General features: G+C 41.1%; 1 protein-coding gene across 1 annotated transcript in view; it reads left to right on the top strand.

The window, feature by feature from the left end:
• LOC122804788 (protein mono-ADP-ribosyltransferase PARP14-like) overlaps positions 1-27,610 on the top strand; it is a gene marked incomplete in the record, with an annotated part of 1,493,437 nt that overhangs the window by 688,005 nt on the left and 777,822 nt on the right. Inside the window, 1 exon segment of the mRNA XM_044074882.1 lies at positions 13,201-13,258. Coding sequence (XP_043930817.1) covers positions 13,201-13,258 — 58 coding nt within the window.

A 27,610-nucleotide genomic window follows, 5' to 3' on the forward strand; every position in this document is an offset into this window, starting at 1 on the left:
CCCTGTGGGAGGGGGATCAGGGCAAAGTAGTTGCTGCATTTGTTGTTTGTGGGGGAGGTGAAAAGATTGCAGCAAGGCTGGCCCAACGGCTGAAGACTTTCGCCATTAAGGGTAGGTTGAGGGACCACTCATGAGGCAGAAGGATACATCTGCTCAGTTTGTCCACAGTCACGGAATCCCCAGGAATATGCATTGCGATCAGAAAGCAGTTGTAAGCTATCGCCCATTGCCATACTGTCATGACCCCTCAACACAGCGGGTAAGACTTTATTCCCCCTTGTTTGTTGATGTACCAGACAAAAGCATAGTTCCAGACAGAAGGACAGAGTGAAGTGCCTGCAATGCCAGAAGCACTGCCCTCAGTTCTAGTACATTGTGGCCACTATGGACAACCATGAGCCTTGAATAGTCATACCCTAAAAATGCCCCCCCCACCCTATCAGGGAAGCATCCGTGGTCACAGTGGCCTTGGGTTGAGGAGGGAAAAAAGGACGACTTCAAAGATTTGCATCTGGCTTCATCCATCACTGAAAGTTTTTTTTGCACTGTTCTGTTATCCGTATTTAATAAGATATAGGGGGTAAATTAGCGACTAATAAGAAAGTTGCAAGGGTTTTCAAAAATTAGAAAATTTTAATTATTTACCTAAGCTTAGTCGAGAGATGGCTTGATGCGGCTTTTTGGCAACGCGGCAAATGAGATCTGAGGTAACTGGGAGAAGGGCACTATGGGTAAAGCTTAGCTCAAGAGTTTTTGGCTGGAGTGAGCTTGGTATAAGGCCAACTCAGTTCCGAGGACGGAGCCGACACCCATTAGTAAGGAAAGAATGTAGAATTAAGAACATCATATTATCTGTTTAAAGCCTCTTCTGTTTTTTTCAGCCTTTTGGTATTTGAGTTGATATATTCCTTCAGTGTTTCATTTATTTTAATCAGCTCTGAGTAGATTTCGCTTTTTTCATCTAGCTTTACTGAAAGTCGTGTCTTGCACAAAAGCTGGAGTTTGCACTGCTTTTTCCTGAACAGCTACAGAATTCTTCCCAGTCAGTGTTTTCCCCTCACCTTTTGTGATTGATTTTCTTTCAGGTTCTCTGAATTTCCTTTTTGCTGCCATCCAGTGCACTTCCTAGCCAATTACTGAAATTTACCCAAAAGCACTAATTCACTGGGTCTCTTTTCAGTTTCTCTTTTCACACTCAAAGTGGAGCTCAGTCTGTTACTCAGTGTGCAGCTATCCTGAAAGTCCACAGTGTTCTAATTTCCTGTCTTCAACACTACCCTTTCAACTTTGTTGTCTGTCTTCTGCATCTGTCAGACCCAGCCTTTTAACTGCTAACTATTGAAAATCTAATTTATTATTTTCATATTCCTGCAATTTAATTTTAAGCATTGTTTAGTAGTAGCACTTTAACTGGGATTAACTCTCCCGACCTTAGCTTCAGGCTTTTGACCCTTTCGTATTACTGTTTTCCCTTGAATGTATGAATTGCTTCCTTAAAGCTTTCTTTACACTTATCCCACTATTCTCCTATCACCTCATATAAGGTTGTTGTTAAATTCTGAATGTTTCCAGTCTTTAGACCAGCTTTTTGTTAGTACGTACAGGGGAAATTGGCAATATTTGACATTCTTTACCATTGCCCTACATTACATCCGAGTGACGCCTCCAGGTGCATCTGCAGTTACTCCCTACTGCTCCTCTAGGCATCAAATATTACTTTTTCATACTTGCATTAATAATTCCAAAACCATGCTTCATACAAGGTATCAGAATATTTTATCTTGAAGCATGCATGATGGCAAACACAATTGTATTGATATTTGACCTCTGTCAATGAGTATTTGTTAGAATTGTAATGTGATAACTTCATTTTTAAAGGCACAGGCCACACGCACTAGGAGTTAAAGGTACACACTCAAAAGAGTTGTACTGGAGGGAATGAGTTTTAATTTGTATGCAAGAATGGTTGGACAGAAAATTTATCACAACTCTGTAATCCTATTTCCTGCTTATGTATTCTTGATTGGTAAGCACATTTATTAACTAAATGTTTTATAAATAACTCATTTGTGGTAGCACAGTGGTTAGCATTGTCGCTTCACAGCAAGAGGTTCTACAGTTTGATTCTCATCTGGGGCATCTTCTGTGTGGAATCTGCATGTCCTCCCTATGTTCGCATGGGTTTCCTCTGGGTGCTCCGATTACCCCTTTCATTCCAAAGACATGCATCTGGAGTGTTTCTCCCCAGGTCTCTGCTGAAAATGGGCTCTGTCCCCGTTGGACTTTCCCAGTAAATAAATGTTAAATAAATTTGTAATGGGTAAATACCCTGCTTTTGAGACAGGATTCTAAGAATAAAGTACAACATGATGGTATCTTTAATGGATCCTTGTTCTTTGAATTACACCCATTTGATCTGTTCACACCTGCTATTCTTTGTCTTGGTCTTCTTCCATTTTTTCTTCCTTTCAAACTTGGTCCATCATTCTGTTTCTGCATCTGTTGTTTCATCTAACCCTTCTGTAATGCTCTTCCAAAGCAACTCAGGTCTGCTACTATTACACAGCCCATTTGCTTCATTAAAATGTGTCCTTTGAAGGTCGAGCATCGTGCTGGTTGGTTGATCATGCCTCTTCATATCTACGATATTCTACCAACTGACTGAGTACTTCCTATATTTCAGTCTGTCCTCTTTTCTAATTTTCTGCAATTCATGTTGATTAGCACCAGTTCTAGACACTGTTCTCGATGTCCCAATAAATATGATGTCAAGAGTAGTCTGATGTCCATCATGCCTTTCACTTGTTAATGTCCATTCACCACATTTCTTTTCAATCTGGCTCTTTGCTACATCCTTCTATGTTCCTGCTTTCAAGCTCCTAATTGCTGAACTCCCAATCACCAAATAACATAACTGCCCTTTAAAGCTGAATGGCAGTAATTTCATCTCTGTTCTCCCTTGCCTATTCCCTGTTGTAATGGCTGCCTTGTCTAGTGGTAGTGCACAAGGATATTACATTTGTTGGTTTTAATTGCATTTTCTTTTCCCCTTTCTCCTTGTTAACTGACAGTGTTAGAAAGCCGTAGTTAGCAAGCATAGAAATAAAACTGTATAACAGAAGTAACTGCTGTAGCAGTTGTGTGCATGCACATGCGTGTGCATGTATGCCTCCCTCTTTCTTGCTGTGTGTGGGTGGAGGGGATATTAATACTTTACACTACAAGTAGCTAACAGCAATAGCCTAAACTGTTGGTGCTATTATTCATGTATTTCTTTATTTTTTTTTTTTGTGTGTGGTCTATTTCTAAGTTTCAAAACATCAACTTTCTTATGGTCGAGACCATAAGATCAAAGTTTTGAAACTTTGAACTGCTTAAATGGAGCTCACCATACAGAGCGGAACACTGTATTTACCATTTTCCTTGCTGTAGTGTAATCTAAGAGTTTGGCATATTTAATTAACATGGGATATGGGGGGGTGCAAGGGGCTTGCCCTCCTGCAAAAATGTAAAAAAAATTTTTTTTTTATTTAAATTTTGAAGTTTCAAAACTTAGATCTTATGGTCTCAACCATAAGAAAGTTGACATTGTGAAATTTAGAATGTGTGTGTGTGTGTGTGTGTGTGTGTGTGTGTGTTATGGCTTAGAGCTATTAATGAGGTGCTTCCCTGTAGCCTATGGTACATGGTTTGATTCTTTCAAAATTCACCTGCTACAGTGCAAGTCTGAGCACACCTGAATGAAGCAGGAACAAGGGTTAGCGAAATATTTGAAGAGTGCAGCGTGAAGCATTTTACTTTAGTTATATGGAGTCTGTGCATAAATTGCAAAGTGTGTATGTGAAATGCCTCGCTTAGTTATGGAGCTTGTCAGAGTAAAACCATGTATCTTATGTACAGAGGGTCAAGAGGCTTACTTCAACAGCAAAACCCATCTGGTAATTGAAGTATGTGTTGATGCAAAACCTGTTGCTCTGTTAACTTTCTAAGTGATTTAGAGTAGTTTGCATGTAACCCCATAAAACAGTATGCTTTATGCAGTAATATTTAAAATTTGTCTAGTGTCTGACTCGTGCAATGTTGAATAATGGTTATTGCTATAACATTTATCTTGTGTGTAGGTTTTTTTTTTATTTTAATTTATTCGTTTGACTAAATTAATTCATTCATTAATAGTAGTCTAAACATGTAGCATTTTAGTGATATATTGTGTAGTACCTTCTTTAGGGCCTCCAGCAAATGCAAAGGATTTTACATTTGTCAGGCCATATAGTCTGCATTATTTAAAGTGATGATTAAAACTGCCTGATCATCAGAATCCCTTATATAGTCAATTGTTCTATTATTGTGGTACACTCTTCTGTACAATAACTGATTGTAAAGGATTGCTGAGTTTAGTTAAACAAAAAAGTGTTAGTCTGGGATTTAGCAGAGAGGACTAAAACTCCTCATTATTAATCAGCTGCTTCCTGTGGCAGTGGTGCAGGGTTTGAATCTTTCCACCTTCATTTACCTCCTGTGTGACAGTGAGCAAATCATTTAACCAGACAGTGCTTTGGAGCAATTGGGAATTTGGGCCAGGCTCTGTAACAATCTCAAGGACTGCCTGCCTAGTAACTGTGACCCTGTTGTTGTTTGCCAGACATTTCCTGTTGCAAAGCTGATTGTTCAGGAAATGTTATGGCAATATCACCACCACACTATTTGTTTAATGCAACACAGCAATTTATTCTTCAAGGGCATCAGGCACTGAATTTGCAGATTAAGCATTTAAACATAAAGTTGTTTGCTAGCAGCAACTTCTACGACTGTCCAATAGACAGCATACATTTAATTCAGATCTCTTTGATTACATTAGCCATCAAGCAGCCCTCCCAGTGCTTTCTGCCTTAGTTTGTATCACTTGGGCCACACACTTGCATCTCTATACATTCCCCTTCATTGCTAATGTATCTCCCTACTCTAATTTGTGCACAAACTGGCTACTAATAAGCAAGTCAGTGTGAAGACACACTCCCAACCTTAATAAACTTTGCTGTCTCTTCTCTCCTTCACTTTACAGGTAGAGTTTGAATTATTACTCACCCCCTCTGAGGCCTTCACTGATAGATTTCCACTGATTGCCTCTTTGGTTTCGCTGGTTTCTTTGCATCCCACCTGGTTTATACCCCTTGTGCTATCCCCCTCTCCCAATACTAAGTCTATATCAGAATCCTGCTGAGCATGGAGCCATCTTTAAATTACTAGTCTCCCACCAAGACACAAGTGCTCTTCAGCAATTGAATTATGCTTGCTGGTAAGCCATTAGACCTCAGGAATTTGTTTAAAGTGCTCAGGTTTGTAAAGTAACACTTACTTTTTGCTGCCCAGTACTCTTGTCTTTGTGAGCTCTGCCCCTCTCCATTTGCCCTTGCTAATGCCCAGGCTCTCTCTGCTCCCCTGCCCCCAATTCCCTACCACCCCCACTACCTCTACATTTATAGTAATCGCGACCACACCCACAGCTCAACCTCACATCACCTCCACTAATCACAGCTTCTCAAGTCAGATCACATTCAACCACACTCACTTGCTCCACCACAAAATACTCCCAACCACTCTCATTCCCGCTGAGTATTATTACATCACCCACCACTACTTACCCATCCATATATAGTGCAACCCTATATTTCCTGTCCAAACCTCCAACTAGAACCAACTTTAACTTTATAACCATGACTATCACACAACTAAGTCTGGTCTGTCTTCTCATAATTCTTTATAACTCCACAAGTTATCACTCTAGCAATAGCCCTAAACTTAGTAGCACAACACTATATTATGCACTCTCATATACAGACACTGCACATTGTAATATCTGCCCACAATTGTTCAAGAACTACATAACAGACCAATCCAGAACTAAATACATATGCTCTCATTCCTACTTCAAAAAAAACACAATACGTTCTCACACTCATCACCATTTTAACACCAGGCTCACCATAAGTGGGGATATCCACCTCAACCCAGGCCCAAATCCACCCTGTCCAACACAAATGTTAGAACATAACACCCCCATTATCTTCATCCCTGGGCAAATCAACAACAGCAGCAAAACCAACCATATTTTAATGCTAAATATTAATATTAGAAGTCTCAAAAATAAAATACCTGAACTCCAGGCCATAATAGCACACTACCCCCAGACATATTTGATTTAACAGAAACCTGGCTAAATAAAAACATAGCTAACTCAGTTTTCCCTACCGGCTACAATATCATTAGACAAGACAGACCACTTTGTAACGGGGGTGGAACTGCCTTACTGCACAAGTCCAGCTTAACTGTACGTCAATTACCAAACTCCTACCCCTCCCTCAATAATTGGGACATACTTATCTCACAACTTAAACTTTACCCTAAAAAGGTCATCACCACAATTGTGATCTATATTCTACCTGGTAATACACCTGCTAGCCTTGAAGACTTCTTATCTTGGTATTCTTTCACATACTCACAAGAAACCCTTATTCTGGGGGATTTCAACCTGGATTGGTTCACCTGTATATCAGAACCACCAAGTAATCTAATAAATCTTCATGGCTACCAGCAGCTACTCCAAATTCCAGCTAGATGTGATAAAAAATCTAAAAGGGAATCCATCCTTTACTTGGTCCTAACTAACAACCCTTCATTGTGCCCCCACACAGGCAGTCTCCCAGACACCTTAAGTGACCACAACATAATATACCTTATACGTAGTAGAATAAGCATATGCAAAACCACTAACTATAAATCCATTAGAAACGTAAAACATTTCTCTCCTGAGGCCCTCAATGCTTTACTCTGTAACTGTGACTGGACCCCCCTAAAAACCCTCCCACTTGACCAGGCTGTAGCATATTTCAACAAAACATTTCTACAACACTTAAACATTGTCACTGCATTGTGCAGAATCAAGGTTAGAACCTCTACAAACCCCTGGCTCAGTAAAAAAAACAAATAAATCCTCAAGTCCAGAGACACTGCCTGGCTTTACTATCAAAAAAACAAAGAAGCACAAAACCTAACTAAGTACCAAAAACTGTGCAAAAAAATGCATTAGGCTGGACAAACAATCCAACTTCATGACATTACAAGCTAAATACCAACAGAACCCCCCAAAATTTTGGAAAAAGGTAAACCAGCTACTAAACCCCACCCAAAAGGCTACCCCCAAACCAACCACCCCTGACACTAAAGTTCCCATTGAAAAACAATTCAACTTCCACTTTGTAAACTCAATTCTATCCTTAGTATCACAAGACGGATCCAACCTCACTATCCCCCCTCCCAACACAAATAACACTACTACAAGCTTTACTCTCAAAACAGTTCCCACCACTACAGTCAAAAGTATGCTATCCAAACAAAACATCTCATCAACAGCAGCTGACCTACTCCCCGACTGTTTTTTGAAACTCGCAACAGATGCTATTGCTATCCCAATCTCCACTCTCATAAACAGATCAATTGTTGAAAACTGTGCACCTAAACTCTGGAAAATATCCTATGTTACACCCATACATAAAGGTGGGACCTCCACTGATCTTAACTACAGGTCCATTGCTTTACTCTCCCCCTTGGCCAAAATCCTAGAAAAATGTATTCATACCCAGGTGCTAAAATATCTCCTAGACAACAACATCCTGTCACCTACTCAACATGGTTTCAGACCTGCCCATAGTACCACTACAGCCCTCCTCTGCTTCACAGACACAGTAAACTGTCTCAAAAACGAAGACCTGCAGGTGTCAACTGTGTTTTGGATATGTCCAAAGCATTTGACACAGTCTCACACCAAATCCTGCTAAACAAACTAAACCAATATCACCTATCAAATTCCACTCTTACCTGGTTCCAAAGCTACTTAACTGACAGGTACCAAGCTGTGAAATGGGAAAATCCTCTGTCCTCAGCTGCCCAGAACAATAGGAGTCTCACAGGGTTCTATCTTGGGACCACTACTATTCAGTCTTCACAAATGACCTCCATACCTCCACATAGCATGCATCTATCATTCAGTATGCAGATGATACTACCTTAATCTGTGCTGCACAAAACATTCCCACCCTCCTGCAAACAACTCAACTAGCATTCTCTGATGTTGAAAACTACCTTACCAAAGTCCAACTTATCCTCAATCCAAACAAAACTCAGCTTATGATTATAACCAGTTCTAACAAAAACACTGATAAGTCAATTCACTATCTACTTCACAAATGCTACTCCAATCGCTCCAGTGGCACAGGCTAAGCTGTTGAGAAATAACCATAGAGTCCCACCTAAAATTTGATAGTCAACTTAACTATTAAAAAAGTACATGCCAAACCGGGATCACTCTACCGTATCAAACCATTTTTTACCAACAACACAAGATCAGCCAGTGCTCTTTCCCAACTTCTATCCACCCTACTCTATGCATCTCCCATTCTGACTAATCGCAACAAAACTGAACTAAGCAAAATAGAAGCCTGCTATAACAGAATTGCCCATTTTGCTGCAAATTGCTCATATAGAACTCATCACTGTGTACTGCTCTTGAGACCGCTCCACTGGCTTGAACTGCCCAACCTCCTAACCTACAATCAGCTCTGCCATTCTATCTGTTACCTCCCTAATAAGTGTCTTGCCCTCAAAAACCTAGTGCATCACTCAGCCAAAAGGCCTTTTAAATCATCAAGGAAACTACTACTGGAAGTCACCAACAGCTACAGTAGCTTTGGAGACACGCACTATATAGTAGTTGTGACTACAAAATGGAACTCTCTCCCCACTACCATACAAAACACATCGTCCAAAGCCTCCTTTAAAAACCTCATTAGGCAACATCTCAAGCAAAGTTGGTAGTGCCATGATTGCTCCCCAGGCTAGTGAAAGCGGATAAGGTACACATACTAAGCCTAGAGTACTTGATAATAGGTTTCACTCTTATAAACACTGGCTAATGTACTATGTATGTATTCTACCTATGTTCCTAATTTCATCTGTATGCAACAAAGCTATTAATTACCTTTATTTTTAAATTAATTCTTGTTTGTTCTCTCCAGTGTAACTGTTTATGTGCTGCATACCACTGTAAAAACATGTTTGTTGTAATTTGTGTGTATACTGATCACGTCTAAATATCCAAATGTGTCTGTAGTTTTTCTATGTAGAGCTTTTCTCCCCGGCCTCTGCTGAAAAAGGGCCTTTTCGGCTCAGTCAGACACCCCTGGTTAACAAATGTAAAATAAAAAATAAATTGGCAATAGCTCTTTTTAATGTGAAGTTATTCAGATGACTTTTACTTCTGCAGAGGTTGTATATCTTGCTTTAGCATATGTTATCAGGAAGTTGATATTTCTTATGCTCTTATAAATACTCTATTTAAACTATGCTACATGTGGCTAGATTTTAAGGTATGATGCTAGTGATCTTCATATAGTTTCAAGTAGTTCATCCCAAGCTGCCAATAAAGCACATGCTCATTTTGCTTTGTGCACAGACTGCATATACATAAGTAATGCAACATGTTTAGACTGTATTAAACATACAGTACAAAAAAAAACTCAAAGCAACCTTAAGGTGTTACTGCTGAATGTCAGGAACCTAAACAAGACCCTACAAGCTCTTCTCACTCTGGAGCATACAGACATCTGTGCCATTAGTAAGATGTGGTTTAAATCCACAGAAAGTAGTCCAGCAGTGGAAGGCTACAGTGCCCTCCACACATTTTGACCAACAGCACAGACATGAGCTAAAGGGAGAGCTGTCTCTATCTACATTAGCAGCAAATAAAACTCTAGGTTGGTTGAACAGGCTGATGCCATGGAGTTCATCTGGTCTGGACTTAAATGACCATTGGTAGGGTCACATTTTAGTTAGGTTTTGTATTTGGGAGGTTACACCCAGAGCAAGTAATGCCCTTAACTGAACTATCCAGTGTTGCTCCTTCCTAGCTAATAAATCTTGCCAAATCAGCTGAAGTGTAATATGTATTCTGTTTTGTCATCTGTTGAGTATATGTTTTAATTTTTTAATTTAATGTAAATCATATATTTTAAACATTGCTATCACTTTGAATAGTTTGTATGTAATGACATGTTTGTTTTGTTTAGTTTTGTACTGAAGGAGTGATTGTCGTTGAAACTGTTCTACAGGCCATCTCACAGCATTTGGTCATAAAACATACCTTAATTTTTTTCTTGTAATTGGAATTTTTTTGATTTTCCTGGTCACACTGGGTTGTGTTTGAGTTGCAATATAGATGACCGTTCTTCCAGCCCTGAATAGTTTAAGGATCTAGCTGTACTGTCTTTCATACAAATATAATTTGTTTCCTTTTCTTTGATTAGCTGAAGTCATTTTGCTTTGTCTGTTTTCCCTCTTTTCATCTCATCTTAGGAATGGAGATATTTCCATCACTGCAAGCAGTTTTTAGTCCTAGAACAATGGCAAGTCATTTATTTTAGTTGTATTCAGCAGATATTGTTAAAATGACAGATCTTTCCAACAGACTAGTTAATTTTTCCATCACCCTTCTCCCTCCTAGTTGAACATCCTTTCATTTTTCTGTTTAAAAATGGAATTGTGGTTACATTCAGATAATTTGTAAATTGTTATTATTCAAGAAGTTTGGTTATAGACATCCCTATGAGATTTGCCCTCATTCTAGTTTCGTATGCTGGAATGACAGTGTGGTGTGCAGTCTGAGGTTAGCAAAAGGAAGAGTTCATATTTTTTCACTATTCACAATACCTCTTTTGTAACTTTGCCTTATTCCAATACGATTCAGAAATAAATGCTGTGTATAATTCCCATGAATTGCCACATTGATGGTAGTCCACTGAACACAGAAGGCAAATAAATGCTGTGTATAATTCCCATGAATTGCCACATCGATTGTAGTTCACTGAACACAGAAGGCATAAGAGATCTGGGAACACTGGTGGACAGCATCCTCTCTTTTGACCACCACATTGCCACTGTGGTCAGAAAGTCCTATGCGGCACATCTCATTACTAAAGATTTTGCATCCAGGAAGAAGAGAGGTCATTGTCTCCCTCTACTCTTCCCTCATTAGGCCAGTTATCGACTACAATGCCCCATTTGGCATGTACCTCACTAGACACCTGCAACAACTGGATAGGCCACAAAAGTACCTCACAAAGAGGATCCTAAGCCTTAAATACTTGTCCTATATGGGCAGACTCAAAAAAACTCCAACTATTCTGTCTCATATCACCTACTTAGAGGTGATCTCTGCTCGACTTACAAACCCATGTCTGACCCAGCTCTGTTAGAAATGCTACATCTAAAGAAATCCCAATCCCCCCGCACCACATGCTCCAGAGATGTCAACCTCATTACCACAGTCAACAGAACATGCTGGAGGGACAGGTTCATAACCCAGAGACTGCCCATGCTATGAAATAGACTTCCCATACATGTCAAGAAGAGCACCTCACTGGCCCTGTTCAAGGGAAATCTTGATGAGTGAATGGGAAATAGAAAATTCACCCTGGGGATCACTCCAGTGGCTCTACTCGACAGAGGCACTAGGAACTAAGGTCAGGTGGCATGATGCCAGGGTAATCCTATGGGCTAGGCTTGCAAAGACTCCAGGGCCTTAGCCTAGTACACACCGATGAACCTATAAAACAAATAATTAGGGTATTACATCCATTATATGAGGTATTGTTTGGGACAAATCATGCAGGTTTAACAAAATACTTAGTCATACAATCAAATTTTTTTAAATTACTGCATGTCATTATTTCTCTTGCTTGTGTGAGATGTATAGTACATGACGAGATGTAAATGAGATATCCTTTAATTAGCACATTCTGAAATGTCAGAGAAAGTTATGGTCATAATAGAATATGTGGTTGTCATCTAGGTCATTATACATGACCAGTTTGATAAATTGTGTAGGTTACCAAAAATACAACGTGGCTTTAGATTGCGGGATAATAAATTATTCTACAGTGACATTTCTCCTGCCTAATAAATAATTTTTAAATTAAATTCCTTTTTTCAGGAGCCATAAGCAAAGAGCTGCACTTTGGAATTTACTTTCTCTGTCATAGTTTTTGGTGACATGTTCGACCACATCTCAGAAAACTTTGTATAAGAAACAGAAGTGGCTGAATATCTTAAGCATTGCAGATTTATTTTTAAAGAGATGACAGAGAAGCAGCTTGCCAGTTTTTTTTTTTTTCAGCTATATTTTTTTCTTGACTGGTCATACTGTAATATAAGTTGTCAAACATCATTTGTAAGCATGTAAACATAAAAATAATAAAAAAACAGTCACCAGAGAAACAAATCGATGGTCTTCCACTTTTAATACGCCAATAAACACAATCGGCAATTAAGATTAAATGCCCTGAAGTTGCCTGGCTTAAATGATGCTATTTCTCTGATGCCCATTTTAAAATTAAAGTCAAATCAAGTGTAACTGAAAAATATTTTATTTTAACAGTTGTTATGGTGAATAGAGTTTGGTAAACACCAGTAGGTTTAAAATGTTAATGAAAGACACTTTTTAGTGTAACCATGTAGATGTATTACAAGTTAAGAGTTACAACAGTAGTAATAAGTTGAGCATCTTGCCTATAAATTTGTATGTTTTTTTTAAATAACATGACTGTTTCAAGTCAGTTTTAACTTTGATATGAACAAAAAATTCCTTCTAGCATTATAGTGTTTTAGTTTTTAAATTTTAGGTGTAGGAAAGGTTGAAAAGACATGAATTGAGCTTATCATTGAAGTTAGTTAAATCATTGGGTTAAGTGGTGATGTAACCAATTAACCAATTAAATGTTTGTATATAATGAACTGTGGATATTAAACCAAATGACTCTGAAGAAGCCAGTGGTTTGTAGCCTGGTGAAAGCGCTTAGTCGTTTGGTACTTCTGTGTTTGTTGGCATATTAAAAGTGGAAGACCATCGATTTTTTCCTCTGGTGACTGTTTTTTTATTATTTTTATGTTTACAAGTTTGCTTTTTCCGTTTGGAGTATCTTACTATCATTTGTAAGCATTTTTAGCTTAAAAAAGTAGCCTTATATTCTGCTTACAATAAACATAAACCAGTGAAGAATACTGTGCTTTGCTATGTGAAAAATAACAGGGGAGAATATCAACATGATTGGATACAAGCCCACATAACTTGTTTCTGTTTTGTTATTATAGGGAACAGGCCTACAGACACCTAGTCTTCAAGGCATACAGCTTTCCTCTTCTAAGCAAGGTATGTAGATGTTCTTATTTACCAAAGTTTAACCTAGTCAGAAAAGGTCATCTATATAGTTTTAGTCAGAAGAACAATATCCACTGCAAAAGAAAAATAAATATTTAGAAGTTTTTAATTTTTTTTAAATGTCACCTTTTGATCGCTAAGTCAGTTCAATGTTATGTGGTAGTAATGTACAGCTAAAAAGAACCAAAAATAATTTCCTGAGTGGTTAGAATCACAGCACACTGATTAAACATGACTGTCTTGCAATGCTTAATTCTCCAGTTTGTTTTTTCCAAAGAGACTGACCATCTAGTAGCCACATGCCCAACAATCTTTAGAGGACTCAAAATTGCTAAGAATATCAACTCCTTCTGTTTATTAAAAATAGACATACAAGTGATGAGCGCTTTCGGGCCTTTGCCCTTCATCAGATCTGAGCTCATCACTTGTATGTCTATTTTTAATAAACAGAAGGAGTTGATATTCGAGCAGTGTCCAGTCTTATTTGTTTTTGGATATTTACTATGGTTTATTTGACTGGACTTTGGTGAGGCACAGAACATTGTTTTGTTTTTAATCTTTAGAGGATAAGTGTTTGTGAACAAAACAAATTTTCTGTTGTCTTTGGACACTGAAGTTAAATGGCAGTCCTCATCGTTTTTCCACTGACAATCATACAGATTTTGCACCAGCCTTACTTACATAGACTTAGGAAGTGGCGCAGACATCCTATATTAGTAATGGTGTGCTTCACCTCCACGAAACGAGAGGATAGAATTGTTTTCCAATCACTGAGACAGCATGGCCTGAAAAAAGCCTGAATAGTAGAGAATGGGATGTCAAACTGGAGCATCATTGACAAAAAAGCATCAAATAATCCTTACCCCTCTTCCTTTCATACATTCTGGTATATTAAGAAAATAAATTACATTTTTGCCAGCAGTTTCATCTAAATAAGCCACAAGGATTACAGTGAATCTATAATCACCCATATCTGTACTTTGTCCATATAAACACAAAAGGGTGATTTTTTTTTGACAACTAGCAGCAGCTTCATTTTGATATTGAGGACCCCAAACATCCCTTTGTGATACTGGTTGCCTTTCTTGCTCCATGTCATTTTTTAGGACATTTTTTTCCTCATCTTGCTTCATGAGCTTATGATTGTGTTCTCCTGCCATTAATGATGTTATATTCAACAAGGAGGGGCACAAAAGCAACCTCTGTCTCCATTATTTTTGAGCCTGTCAAATTGTGAAGTCCAAAAATGTTTACCATTGTCTTTCCTGCTGCATGTTTAGGCTTCTGTTTATTTCTGTCTGTGTTTCTCTCTGTTGGCATGTCACTACACATCACGTCAGCCATGATGCATTGTGAAGTCTGTGTCACAGGTCTTGTAGAGCATATATTACTCCACCAGCCATCAAAGATGCAATTCCACAGTAGCATAGCTAGTGAAGGACAAGAAGGGGCATCTGCCCCCGGTGCAAAGTATTACATTTGTGGTCAAACCTGAACACTGTAGCACTCCATGTATGGTCTAATCTGTAGCAACTGCTTGCTATGGTCTTTTTTTTTTTTTTTAAACTAAAATCCAAGTGTTGTACTCAGTGCAGGCAGAGTATAAACAGTAGCAACTGTTTGCTTCATTTTACAAAGAATTCTACAGGCACGGTATAAATTGTAGCAAGTGTTTGCTTCATTTGTAACAAACAGTTTGCTACAGTTTGAAAGAAGAATTTTTTTTTTCATAAAATATGTTGATGGAGTGTTGGGGGCAGGGCACAGAAATGTGACCGGAATGGCAGGGACAGGAGGGGTGCTAGCAGAAGTCGCTGTCCATTTTTGTGTGTTTTTTATTCTTCAGTTAGAGTGGAGCCATTAGTGCTCTGGTTCATAATACAAGCTCAAGAGTGCTGGTCAAACCAGCTATACTTCTGCTACCCCAGCTTATTTAAAAAAAGGGCACCTCCTTCTCTTTCTTGTAGTCCCACCTATATCCTTTTTCCTTTTCCTCACCAACTTGATCTAGGCTACCTGTATCTAGCAGATTTGTAAAAGAAGGTTGTTAATGACTGAATACAATGCAACATATGGAATGATATTAAAACCTGAATGATAGGTTTCGCTACAACACTGAATCTTGGTAAAATATATGAACAAGCTGCCTCTGGAAAATCACAGCAGTATGCTGAGTGCTTCTTTTTTGTGCATTCCAATACTTTCTAACACTGGCATAAAGGGACATGGCTTTCTTTATGTATTGCTTTGACAGCCCATAAATACGACTGAAGCACCAGGTATATTGTCTGGCTTTATTCAGGTGTATATGTTAAGACAGTGGTCTCCAACCTTTTTTGCACCACAGACCAGTTTCATGTAAGACAATTTTTCATGGCTCTACCATCACATTTGCATAATAAGCAAGCAATAATGCCCGACAGGGTGTGTGTTAATGTGTAATTAACACCCACACCCCTGGAGGGGCATTAATTACACATTAACACACACCTTGGATGGCATTATTACAGTCAGAGAATGGGCTGTCTGTAAAATTGTTGCATTATACTTATATAAAAATAATATAGTACAAAATATTTTTGATGTAAAATAGTTCCTCTGTGTAATATTTCAAACTTGTTATAGTATACGTTAATGGTGTTGGAGGAAGCATTTTACATCCAAAATGTAGCACTTAAAAATGTCCAGGTATTTATTTTATTTTTTCGCCCCTTGCTAAATTGGTGATTGAAGTTGCTAAATAATGGCATACTTTTAAGTTTTAGACTATAATTTTCTTCAGAAAATTCATACTAACACAAATCCTTTTATTTAAGGAAGTTTGTAATTTTATAAGAGCAGCAATAAAATCTGTTCTTGTTTTTGAGCTTTTATTCCCTCGTTATTTTAGGGTTTATCCAAATTTCTTCAGCTGAAAGGTCCAGAGGTATGCACACCTCTTTGCTGTCACTCTCGCTCACTCTCTCACGCACACCTCTGTTTCAGAAAATGTATGCCAACACAAATTCTAATAGTCAAGTAAATATGTTCCCATTTTGAGCTATTGTCCACCATTTATTTTAGGTTTATCCAGATATCTTGAGCTTAGAGTCAAATACATTTGCAGAATGCCCAGATTTTTGGCTCATATGTTTGGTCCCATCCTCATAAAATGTGTAGTTTTCTGGCAAATCACATTTAAGTTTCAGACTTTATATCCTTCAGATAATACATGCTAATGGAAACCCTGTGTGGTAGCAACTTTCTAACAGCAATATTTAAAATATGTCCTTATGTTTCATTGTTTGTCCCCCGTTATTTGTGACGCTGTCCAGATTTCTTGTGCAGGGAGGTTGAGAGATATAGTTGAGAGGTACGCAAACCCTCTTAACTGATGTTACTGCTGCCTGGGATTGCTGTTTCTCACGCGCTCTCTCTGTCACGCATACACGCATGTGCACACTTTTTCTGTTTCTTTTTTTTATTTTACAGTTGCTAAACAGCAAAAGCACTGCTTTGTGAGTGTAAAATAATTGCATGATCAATCTTACTGTTCACTCTCTCATACGCACATACACAGTCTCTTCTGCTTTCACACACACACATTTTGCTTTCATGCATGCATTCACTCACACATGCAAACAGAATCATAAAGACACTCATAGGTTCATAGGTTCATACTAGGCTATCTGCCCTAGGGCATTTATAAGCCTAGCCAGAATGTGTTTGGCTTTTGCCACCCATTTTAAATTTATTTTGCTATGCCCTTTTTCGAGGTTAGTATACTATGCCTCTGTCTAACAGTGACACAGAAGTGATACCCGGGGTAAACCTACGATCTCCCATCCACTCATCAAGATTCCTCTTGAAGAGAGTCAATGAGGGACTCTGCCTAACCTGGACTGGGATTTTATTCCAGAGTGAAGGGAGCCTCTTTGTTATGAGTCTGTCCCTCCAGCATGTCCTATTTATTTCAGTGCTGAGGTTCAAGTCTCTCGAGCGCGTAGCTCGATGGGATTTGGATTTCCTGAGGTGCAGCATGTCCATTAATTCCGGGTTGGACATGGCTTTATATGTCCGGCACAGATCGCCTCTGAACAGGCGGTATGCCACTGAGTAGAGCTGGAGATGTTCTTCATCTCACATTGCTGCAGTCATAACCTGTGGGTAGTCCGCTGTCCTCGGTCGGCCCGAATACCAAAGTATTAGGCTGGCGTCGGTCATGGGCGCTCAGATCTGACGTCAGTGCATCATGGTATTAAAGCGCATGACCGACGTCATATCCTCAGTCTTTTTTGCCGCATGGTCCGAAGCAGAAGCAGCGTTTGCAAGTGCCGTTCGGCGTTCTGAAATTTTCGTATTCTGAGTTTCAGACCGAAACCAAGTTGGGCTAAGTACTCCATTGGGGAATATTTTTGTTTTTTCATGCCTCAGTTTATTCCGGATGTCAGAAAAAGTGAATAATTGTATTTCTTGTGGGAAACAGATACCGCATAGGGATTACCACTCTCTCTGTATTCCTTGTTTGGGGCCTGAGCACGACGTAGTCAGGTGTCGCTTTTGTGCTAGGTTTAATAAGCGCACCATTAAACGTCGGTTAGATTGCGCTAGGCTGGTCTTCGGTAAGCAGTGTAATTACAATATGCCGTCGGATCCTCCGACGCCCGCTACCGCTAAGAAGCGCAAGGAAAAATCGTTAAGGTCCAAGCAGGATGAGTTGTCCGTTCCGGACGCCGGTTCTTTAGAAACTACGGTGGAATCTGTAGATCCAGCCGAGGTTTCAGCTGAGTCTCAGGGGGAGACGTTAATTTTGCAGGATGTGGCCTCTCAGGAGTCAGGTCAGGCTGCGGGGGCCTCTCAGGTTGCTGTACTCCCTGCTTTGCCTAAGGTGGTTAGGCCTTCTCCTTCTGTCTCTAAGGTACCTTCTAAGGGCAGGCCTGGTTTGTCTTCCTCAGGTGTCAGCCCTAGTTCTGCAGGTTCTGTGCCTAAAAAACACATGCTTAAAATGGCAGAAGATTTAATTTCCTTAATCAGGGGTTCTATGCCCCCTCCAGATAAGAGGCCTAGGGTGGAGCCAGAGGTGGAAAGTTTGGAACAGGCTTCAGATTACTCAGAGTCTTCGGCTGAAGACACTCAGGATTTTCCTCCTTATTCTGATTCAGACGCAGAGGATTCCACTCCTTCTGCTTCTCCTCCAGAGGATTTTTCTTTTTCAGAAACCCTGCATTCTATGAGGGAGCATTTTAAATGGGAAGGTCAGGATTTCTCGGATTCCCGAAAGAGGCTTAGGGAATTTTTGTTTTTACCACAACATCGGCCCTTAGCTATACCTCCTGTTTTGGATGTTGTTCAGGATGTTTTCTCGGAGGCTTCCCTTAATCCAGACTCTTTGCCTCCTGTGCCAGTTAAACCAGATAGGTATTACAGAGTACCTGAGGCTCATAAATATCTGTATAAGAGCCCAAGGGCTGACCCAGAAACCATTAGCCAGGGACCCAAGGATGTCAGGGCTTCTGTTGTAAAGAATCCAGTTCCTATGGATAAAGATTTTAGAGCTTTGGATAGGTGGGGTATGAAAGTGTACACCTCTTCCACTCTAGCAATGAGGGCTTTGAATTGCCAGTTTCATATGTTGAAATACCAGAATTTTCTCATTACTCAATTAAAATCTAAGGTAGATGCTTTGGCAGAGGGTATAGAATGTAAGGAATTACAGGATTTGGTTCATGCCTCTGATCAGGTGGGTAAGCATTCTTTGCAGTGTGGTTTCGATGCTTTACAGGCTTCTTCCAGGGTGGCTGCCACTGGATCAGTTATTCGCAGGCACGCCTGGCTTAAGGATCAGAATTTGTCAGAGCATGTTAAAGCTAGAATTTTGGATGCTCCTTTACAGTCTGAAGTTTTGTTTGGTTCTCCTGTGGAGTCTGTCTTAAAGAAAATGGAAGACAAGGCTAAGTCTATGCAGACTGTTAAAGATTTTTTGCAGGTGCAGCCCCCTAAGTTTAGCAGGAATTGGCCTACTAAGGGTTGGGCTTATCCTTCTTCTGATTCACAGTCTAGGGGCAGATCTAGGCGTGGTAGGGGCAGAGCTCAGGGTTCTTTCAGGCCTAGAACGTGGAGTTCCCCTGCACAATCTACGGGTGAGGGCAGGGGCCAGTCCTTTCGTAAACCAGCCCAATGACCTGTATCTTCAGCTGCCAGATCCCGCCTGTCTGGCAGTTCCTTTGGGAGGAAAGTTGGCACTCTTCAAGCAAAACTGGCTTTTAGTCACCCAGGACAAATGGGTGTTGGACATTATAGACCGAGGCTACAAGTTTTATTTCCACACATTGCCCCCTTTCAAGGGCATGCCAGACGTTCCTCCTCAGCAAAGGGTAGAGGCTCACAAACAGATTTCTTTACTTCTTCAAATGGGGGCTATACAGCAGGTCCCTCTGTCAGAAGTGGGCCTAGGATTTTATTCTCGCCTGTTTCTTGTACCAAAGAAAGGAAACACTTGGAGGCCAATTTTGGCTTTATCTATCCTCAACACATACCTGGACATTCCAAAATTCAAAATGTTGACGTTGCAACAACTTCTGCCTCTGTTGGGCAAAGATCACTGGATGGTAACTCTGGATCTCAAAGAGGCTTATCTTCATGTTCCTATCAGGCCCAGTTGCAGGAGATTCCTGCGTTGGCTGGGACTTTACATTATCAATTCTCTGCATTGCCCTTTGGCTTATCTACTGCGCCCAGGGTGTTCACAAAGGTTCCGGCTCCGGTGATAGCCTTCTTAAGGTTAAGAGGAATACAAATTTATCCTTATTTGGACGATTGCCTGATTCTTGCTCAAGACAAAAACAAGCTTCTTCACCATCTACAGTATGTTATGGCAGTGTTAAGGTGCCTAGGGTATTCTGTGAACGAAACAAAGTCCAGTCTAGTACCCTCTCAGGAAATGTGCTTTCTGGGTGTGAGACTGAATACAGCTTCCCAGATGGCTTTTTTGACCCTGGACAAGCAAAGGAACCTTACACTTTACTTCCATCCATTGTCTCTATGGTCCAGGCTGACTGCAAGGACAGTCCTTCAAGCCTTGGGGTTCATGGCATCTTGTATTCTGGTGCTTCCCAATGCCAAGCTGCATATGAGGAAGCTACAATGGTATCTCAAAAATGTGTGGACACAACACTGCCACGATCTGGACACTGTCATTCCAATAATACCTTGCATTCAAAAGGAATTTTTGTGGTGGGCTCGGGAATGTCACCTAAACAAGGGACTCTCTGTGACCCAACCAGAGGCGAGTCAGAGGCGAGTCAGATCTTAACGACAGATGCCTCGGACAAGGCTTGGGGAGCGCACCTCAATGGAAAATGGGTTCAAGACACGTGGCCTGCCAGACTTCAACATTTACATATCAACTTGAAGGAGATGTTAGCAGTCCAATTTGCATTGATGGCTTTCAGGGATCTACTTCACCCGGGACAAGTGTTGATTCAAACAGACAACACAACTGTCATGTGGTACATCAACAAGCAAGGGGGAACCCATTCGTACCCTCTTTGCAGGCAAGCTATGATTTTGTGGGAGACTGCTCTCAGTTTGCACCTCACTCTTCAAGCAAGGTTTCTGCCAGGAGCACAGAACTCCTTAGCAGATGTTTTGAGCAGACAGATGGTGGATCCCCACAAGTGGAAGTTGAATCCTCATGTATTTCGACAGTTGACAGTGATATGGGGGACTCCAGACATAGATCTGTTCGCTTCTCCACTAAATTTCCAGTTGCCAAAGTTTTGCACGAAGATGTTTCATCCAACAGCTTGGAAAGTGGATGCTCTATCATTCAGTTGGAGCAATCTTCACGTCTATGCCTTTCCTCCTCTGCCTCTCCTTCCCAAGGTGCTCTTGAAAGTCAGACAAGACAAGCCCTCCATGATTCTAATAGCTCCAGATTGGCCTCGACAGCACTGGTACCCTCTGCTGAGGAGTTTAGTATGGGAGCCTCCTTGGCCTTTGCCTTCAATTCCACACCTTTTGTCTCAGGAGGGCAATCATTTCCTCAATGTCAGGATTCAGTCCCTGCATCTAACAGCTTGGCATATTCTGTTCTTGAACCTGGAGGGTCGCAGCTTCCTCAACAAGTTTTGAATGTTATTTTGGAGGCCAGAAGGCCTAGTACAAGGAAAGTTTATGCTGATAAATGGAGGAGATTTTTTATTTGGAGCAAAGCAAAGAGTTTTGATGTTTCCAGGCCTGATTTGAGTGTTTCTTTTCAATATCTTACAGAATTATTGGACAAGGGTTTGTCCTTCTCCTCTGTAAAAGTTCATGCTGCAGCCATTTCTGCTAACTATGGCTGTGACCCACCTTTATTCTCTCATCCTTTGTTTAAGTAATTCCTTAGAGGGGCAAAGAACATAAGACCCCCGTGTAGAGCTCCTACTCCTTCCTGGGATCTCAATTTTGTGTTGGAAAAACTTACTTTACCTCCTTTTGAACCTGCAGCTACGTCTGAGTTAAAGTTTTTGTCTTGTAAGACTGCTTTTTTGTTGGCCATTACGTCTGCTAGAAGGGTATCTGAATTACAGGCTCTAATGGCAGTTGAACCCTTCCTGATTTTTCATAAGGATAGGGTATCTTTGCGTACTAACCCTACTTTTATGCCTAAAGTGGTTTCAAATGTGGCCTTGAACCAATCTATTCATTTGCCTACTTTTTATGCTGATCCCCAAAATAAAGGGGAGAAAATTTTGCACACTTTGGATATTCACAGGCAGTTGCGTTATTATTTGAGCAGGACTAAAAGGTTCAGACAGTCTCAACAGTTATTTGTTTCTTTTGATTTGGGCTCTCAGGGGAAACCTGTTTCAAAACAAACTATTTCTAAGTGGATTGTTGCCTTTTGTTATTCTCATCATGGTAAGGAGATTCCGGCTGGAATCAGACCTCATTCCACTAGGGCTACTGCCACTTCTACTGCTTTTTTAAGGGGTGTAGCTACTAAAGATATTTTGGAAGCAGCTACTTGGAGTTCAGTGCACACTTTTTCTAAACATTACCATCTCCCTCTTTATTCCACATCTAGGGCTGGATTTGCCACTGCAGTCTTACAGGGCATATTAGCAGCTCCCAATGCTTTATGATTTTGCCAACCTCCCTTTACCTTTGCTTTGGGATTCTACCCACAATTTATGACTGCAGCAATGTGAGATGAAGAACATAGTACAGTTTTGTACCTACCATAAATGTAGATGTTCGAAGATCCACATTGCTGCAGTCCAATTTACCCTCCCTCCTTCCCCTCTGTAGTTTGGAGTGGTTGTATGGTTTGGGTTATAGATGTTGTTGGTACATGGGGTTTGGAGGTTTTTCTATTTTAGGCTGTGGCCTTTCTTTTTAGGGCCTTCTGACATCTGGGGCAAGAAAAGACTGAGGATATGACGCCAGCCTAATACTTTGGTATTCGGGCCGACCGAGGACAGCGGACTACCCACATGTTATGACTGCAGCAATGTGGATCTTCGAACATCTACATTTATGGTAGGTACAAAACTGTACTTTTCTTTAACCAGGCAGCATATGGCATCTGTTTGAGCCCTTTGATCCTCTTGGTGAGGTACTTTTGGGGTCTTTCCAGTTGCTGCAGGTGTCTGGTAAGGTACATCCAACAGGGGCATTGTATTCAATTATGGGCCCGATGAGGGATGAGTAAAGAGGCATGATGACGTCCCCTGACCTAGATGTGAATCCCTTCATGATTAGGTGGGCTATATAAAATGTTTTTCTAACCACTTTGGCCATGTGGTTGTCAAATGAGAGATTGCTATCAACTTGGGTCCCCAGGTCCCTAATTACTACTTCTGTACTTAATGGATTACCACCTATGTGGTAATTTGTGGGCACTTTGTTTTTGCCAAAGGGGATGACTATACACTTTTTGGCATTTAGCTTGAGGCCATGGCTCTGGCACCAGTTGTCTGTTTCTATGAGGCCCTTTTGGAGGATGCTTGTGTCGGCTGGAGAGTCGATTATGGCCAGTTTGCAGTCATCTGCGAACTTGGTCAGCCACAGTCCTTCCGTGTTGGCCTGTACCTCCGAGAAATATATACCGAACAAGAGAGGTCCCAAGACTGAGCCTTGTGGGACACCACTTGTAACTGGTTTGGAGTCTGACATGGCTCCAGCAATTCTAACCATGTGGGTTCTGTCCTTGAGCCAGTTTGCAATCCATCTAGTGACACAGGGGTTTATATTTAAGCTGGTGAGCTTATCTATAATGCCCGAGTGGGGTATTGTATCGAAGGCTTTTGCGAGGTCCAGGTAGGCTGTGTGGACCACCTTCCCCTCGTCAATGGCCTTGGTGACTGTTTCAAAGAAATCAACCAGGTTTAAGAGGCAAGCCAAACTGGGTAGGATCCAGTGTTTGTAGGACCCCAATATCTTTATTTATGAGGTCCATGATGATCCTTTCCATAGCTTTGCAGACCAAGCTAGTCAGGCTTATGGGGCGATAGTTTCCAGGATCTGTTGAGGCACCACCTTTATGGAGAGGGACCACTATTGCTGTACGCCACTCTTTGGGCACATATGCTGTAGTAAGGCTGAGATTGAACAGTAGTTTTATGTTTGGGTTTAGCTCTTCTTGGAGTTCATGTAGGATGCAGCCCGGGACATCGTCTGGTCCCATTGATGCTGTGTTTTTTGCTTTGGAGAGGGCGGCTCTTACCTGAGCATCTGAGATGTCAGGGGGGCAGCACTCTGCTGGGATAGATATTTGCCCTTTTGGTGGGGAGTTTGCGCTGAACCTGTCAGCTAGGATGTTGGCAATGTCTGTGGGTTCTGTGTATTTTTGTCATTTTGGACTAATTCTGAGCATATCTGGGAATTACCACCCAGGTTCCTAACATAACTAAAGAAAGCCTTGTGATTATCCTTAGTGTCCTGTGCAATTTTTCTCTCGAAGCTGGCCTTAGACAATTTTATGTGTGCCCATAGTTTTTGCTAATACTGATCAGTGATGCCTTCCCTTTTGGGATTTTGCTCTATCATTTAGTAGCTTCCTCCTTCTATTGTATAGTTTGTTTATGGCTGGGGTCCACCAGACAGGACGTCTGCCTTTGGAGGATTGGGTCTTGGTTTTATTTGGGATCGCATGATCCATGCATTCCTGAAGGTGTTCATAGAATGCGTTTATAAAGGATTCTGCTTGGTCTGGGCAGATTTTCCACAGGCCCGGGGGCTTTGAAGGATTCCACCTCAGTTTTGAGAAGTGTGAAATTTGCTTTAGAGAAGTTTTTCACTGTGGTTTTCTGGGCAGGGGGTGGGGTCGGGATGTGAATATCCAGTGAGATTAGTTTATGGTCTGATCTTGCCAGTGAGGGATACACTTCTGGTCTGGAGCATAGAGTCCCCATGTTGGTGATGATCAGGTCCAGTATGTTTTCCCCTCTTGTGGGAGTGGTAACAAGTTGTTCCATAGCATTTGAGTTTATAAATTCTAGGAAAATTTGGGCTAGGGTGTTGGAGCTAGAGTAATGCTCCCAGTCTATGTTTGGGTAGTTGAAGTCACCCAATATAATGGTGTTTGGAGAGACCTTCATATTTTCCAGTGTTCTCAGGAAGGCCGAGTGGGGTTCCTGGGTTTGGGAGGGTGGTCTGTAGCAGGCTATAAACTGGAAGGCAGTTTTACCCACTGTTAGTTGCACATGGATAGTCTCTGATGCTTCGTGCTTTGCCACCAACCTGGAGGTGTGGGTATCTTTGAATATCGATACTCCCCCTCCTTTTGTGGTTTGGTCCAAATTTTGAGGCCGAAAAGCATGGTATCAGGTATAACCTGGTAATGCTGGGGTGCTCTCGGGAGCCCTGAACCAGGTTTCTGTTACTGCACAGATATCGATGTTCTCCATGCTAAGGAGAGTTTTGAGTGCGTGCATCTTGAGGTTTAGACTTCTGGCGTTGAGTAGCATTACTCTTAGTTTCTTATCCCTTGTGATACCTATGGAGGTGGGTTTGTCTTTTGAGCCTTGCCTAAAAAAGGCACTATGGGGGTAGCAAGAGCCTTTGCCAATATCCAAAAGTCCAGGGGTGACAGGTGCAAGCCGTCCCTAACGAAGCACCGTGGCTTGTCGAGCATATCATCCCAAGCTGACAGGCATTGGATCCCCTTTGAATGACTCCAGTAGTTAAGCGAATTGTTGAAATTGATCATCTTGTCTTCATATTGTGGCATCATTCTTGGTGAGGGTAAGATGCTACTCAAAGTCAGGGGCATACCGGACTGGGCTACATGCTCAGAGAGCTCCTCTATGTCTCTTTTCATGTAGTCCAGGGAGGTACGTCTCGGGTCATTCACACCAGCATGGACAATGACCGAGTCATATTTGTACTTGCCTTGGAGTGACCTGAGTGCTTGTGTTGTGGTGGATCCTAGCACCCGACAGGCTGCTCACCGTGACCCTCTCCTTGTTCAGCCTGGTGAGCGGGACGTCAGTGTGCCTGACGATAGTCTCACCTATTACAAGTGTATCAGGTGTGTTGTTTAGTCTTAAGGGCTATGACTGTTCGGCACACTGGCTTTGAGAGATATGTGTTGCACGTGTTTTGTTTGGGGTAGCGGCTGCTTGGGTGTCTGCTTTGGAGGTCCCTGCTGCTTTGGCAGATCTTTATTTAGGGCCTCCGAGTATATTTTTGTGTGATTATGTGTTTGGTTTGCTGTCGTGGTAGGTCTATGTGAGACTGGAATTGTAGTGAGTGTGGTTTCCTTCTCCTCCTGACTAGTTATGCCAGTACTGAGTTGAGAGAGCTTAGCCTCCAGTTTGGCTATATGGTTGCATCTCTCACATGTGTTGGAATTTGTTGGGAGGAGGAGAGAGTTGTCTGTGTACATGAGGCAGTTGTAACATTGCCTCAAGATTCCCAGATTCACCAGCTGGACCGGAGAGGAGATTGACAACTGACCTTTGGACATGCTAGAATAATATTGGGAATTCCTTAATAATTGAAAACCAGGGCCAGTGGGGAGTGAGGGTGTAGTGCTTTTAATTTTTAGTGCTGACTTGTATAATTGCTTTAGTGAGCAAGTGCCAGGTAACATAAGTGCAATGTGTTACAGGTAACTTAAATGCAAAAACGACAAACAGTAACTTTCTTTCAAGTGAAACAAGGAAATAAGTACAGTAAGCAATGCAGATATCACTAGTGATCCACAGAAGAGCTGAGAAGCCGCGTATTAGGTGGAATTAGCGTTCCAGGGAAATATCAAGCAAACAAGCATATAAACAAAGCTAGATTCAGCAGGCCTGGATCTAGTCTATGCTACAGCAAACAAGGTGTACCAATTTCAGTAAGATACAGTTCAAATATTCAGGCACTATAAACCTTTAACCAGAAATTCCCAGCTCAGAAGGGCAGAGTCCAGCCTCTTCTCCCATAAGAGTGCAGACCACAAACCTTCTTAATGTAAAATAACTGGCCTGAAGCCCAAGTGCTTAAACCAGAACTAATACACTTTAAGAATAACAGACACTGGGCTCTCAATCAGCAGTTCCCAACTTAGAAGGATGAAAGCTACCTGTCCTGTCACCACAGTGCATGCCACAAACCTTCCTAATGTAAAACAACTGGTCTGAAGCCCAAGTGCTTAATCCGAAAGACTTAGAATAGCTACACTTTAATCAAGTTACTACCAAGCAGTAATAAATACAACTGAATACTTTAGAGAATACCTGGATTAGTGCTCAAGTTACACAAACAAAGCTAGATCCAGCAGGCCCGAATCCAGTCTATGCCACAGCAAACAAGGCACACCAACTTCAGTAAGAAGCAGTTCAGATATGCATGCACTATAAGCCTTCAACCAGAAATTCCCAGCTCAGAAGGGCAGAGTCCAGCCTCTCCTCCCACAAGAGTGCAGACCACGAACCCTCTTAATGTAAAATAACTGGCCTGAAAGCCCAAGTGCTTAAACCAGAATTAATACACTTTTAGAATAACAGACACTGAGCCCTCAATCAGCAGTTCCCAACATAGAAGGATGTAAGCTACCTGTTCTGCCACTACAGTGCAGACCACAAACCCTCTCGGTGCAAAACAACTGGTCCGAAGCCCAAGTGTTTAAACCAAAAGGCTTAGAATGAGTTACACCAAGCAGTAATAAATACAATTGAGTACTTTTAAGATGATGCAAAAGTAAAAAAGTAGGTAGAAACATAAGTACAGTAAAAGAAGATTACATTTTTTTTTTTTTCCGAACAAGTGCTGAGATCAAAGAAACAGATTTGAGTGCTGAAACTAGAAAACTGGCTAGTTATAAGAAAAAAAAACTTAAGCTAGAAGGCTTCCCTCCAACACAGAAGGGCTTGGGGGCTCAGAAGCCTA

This window comes from Protopterus annectens, chromosome 6.part0 (genome assembly GCF_019279795.1).
Source record: "Protopterus annectens isolate FY-2018-M chromosome 6.part0, PAN1.0, whole genome shotgun sequence".
Taxonomy (NCBI): Eukaryota; Metazoa; Chordata; order Ceratodontiformes; family Protopteridae; genus Protopterus; species Protopterus annectens.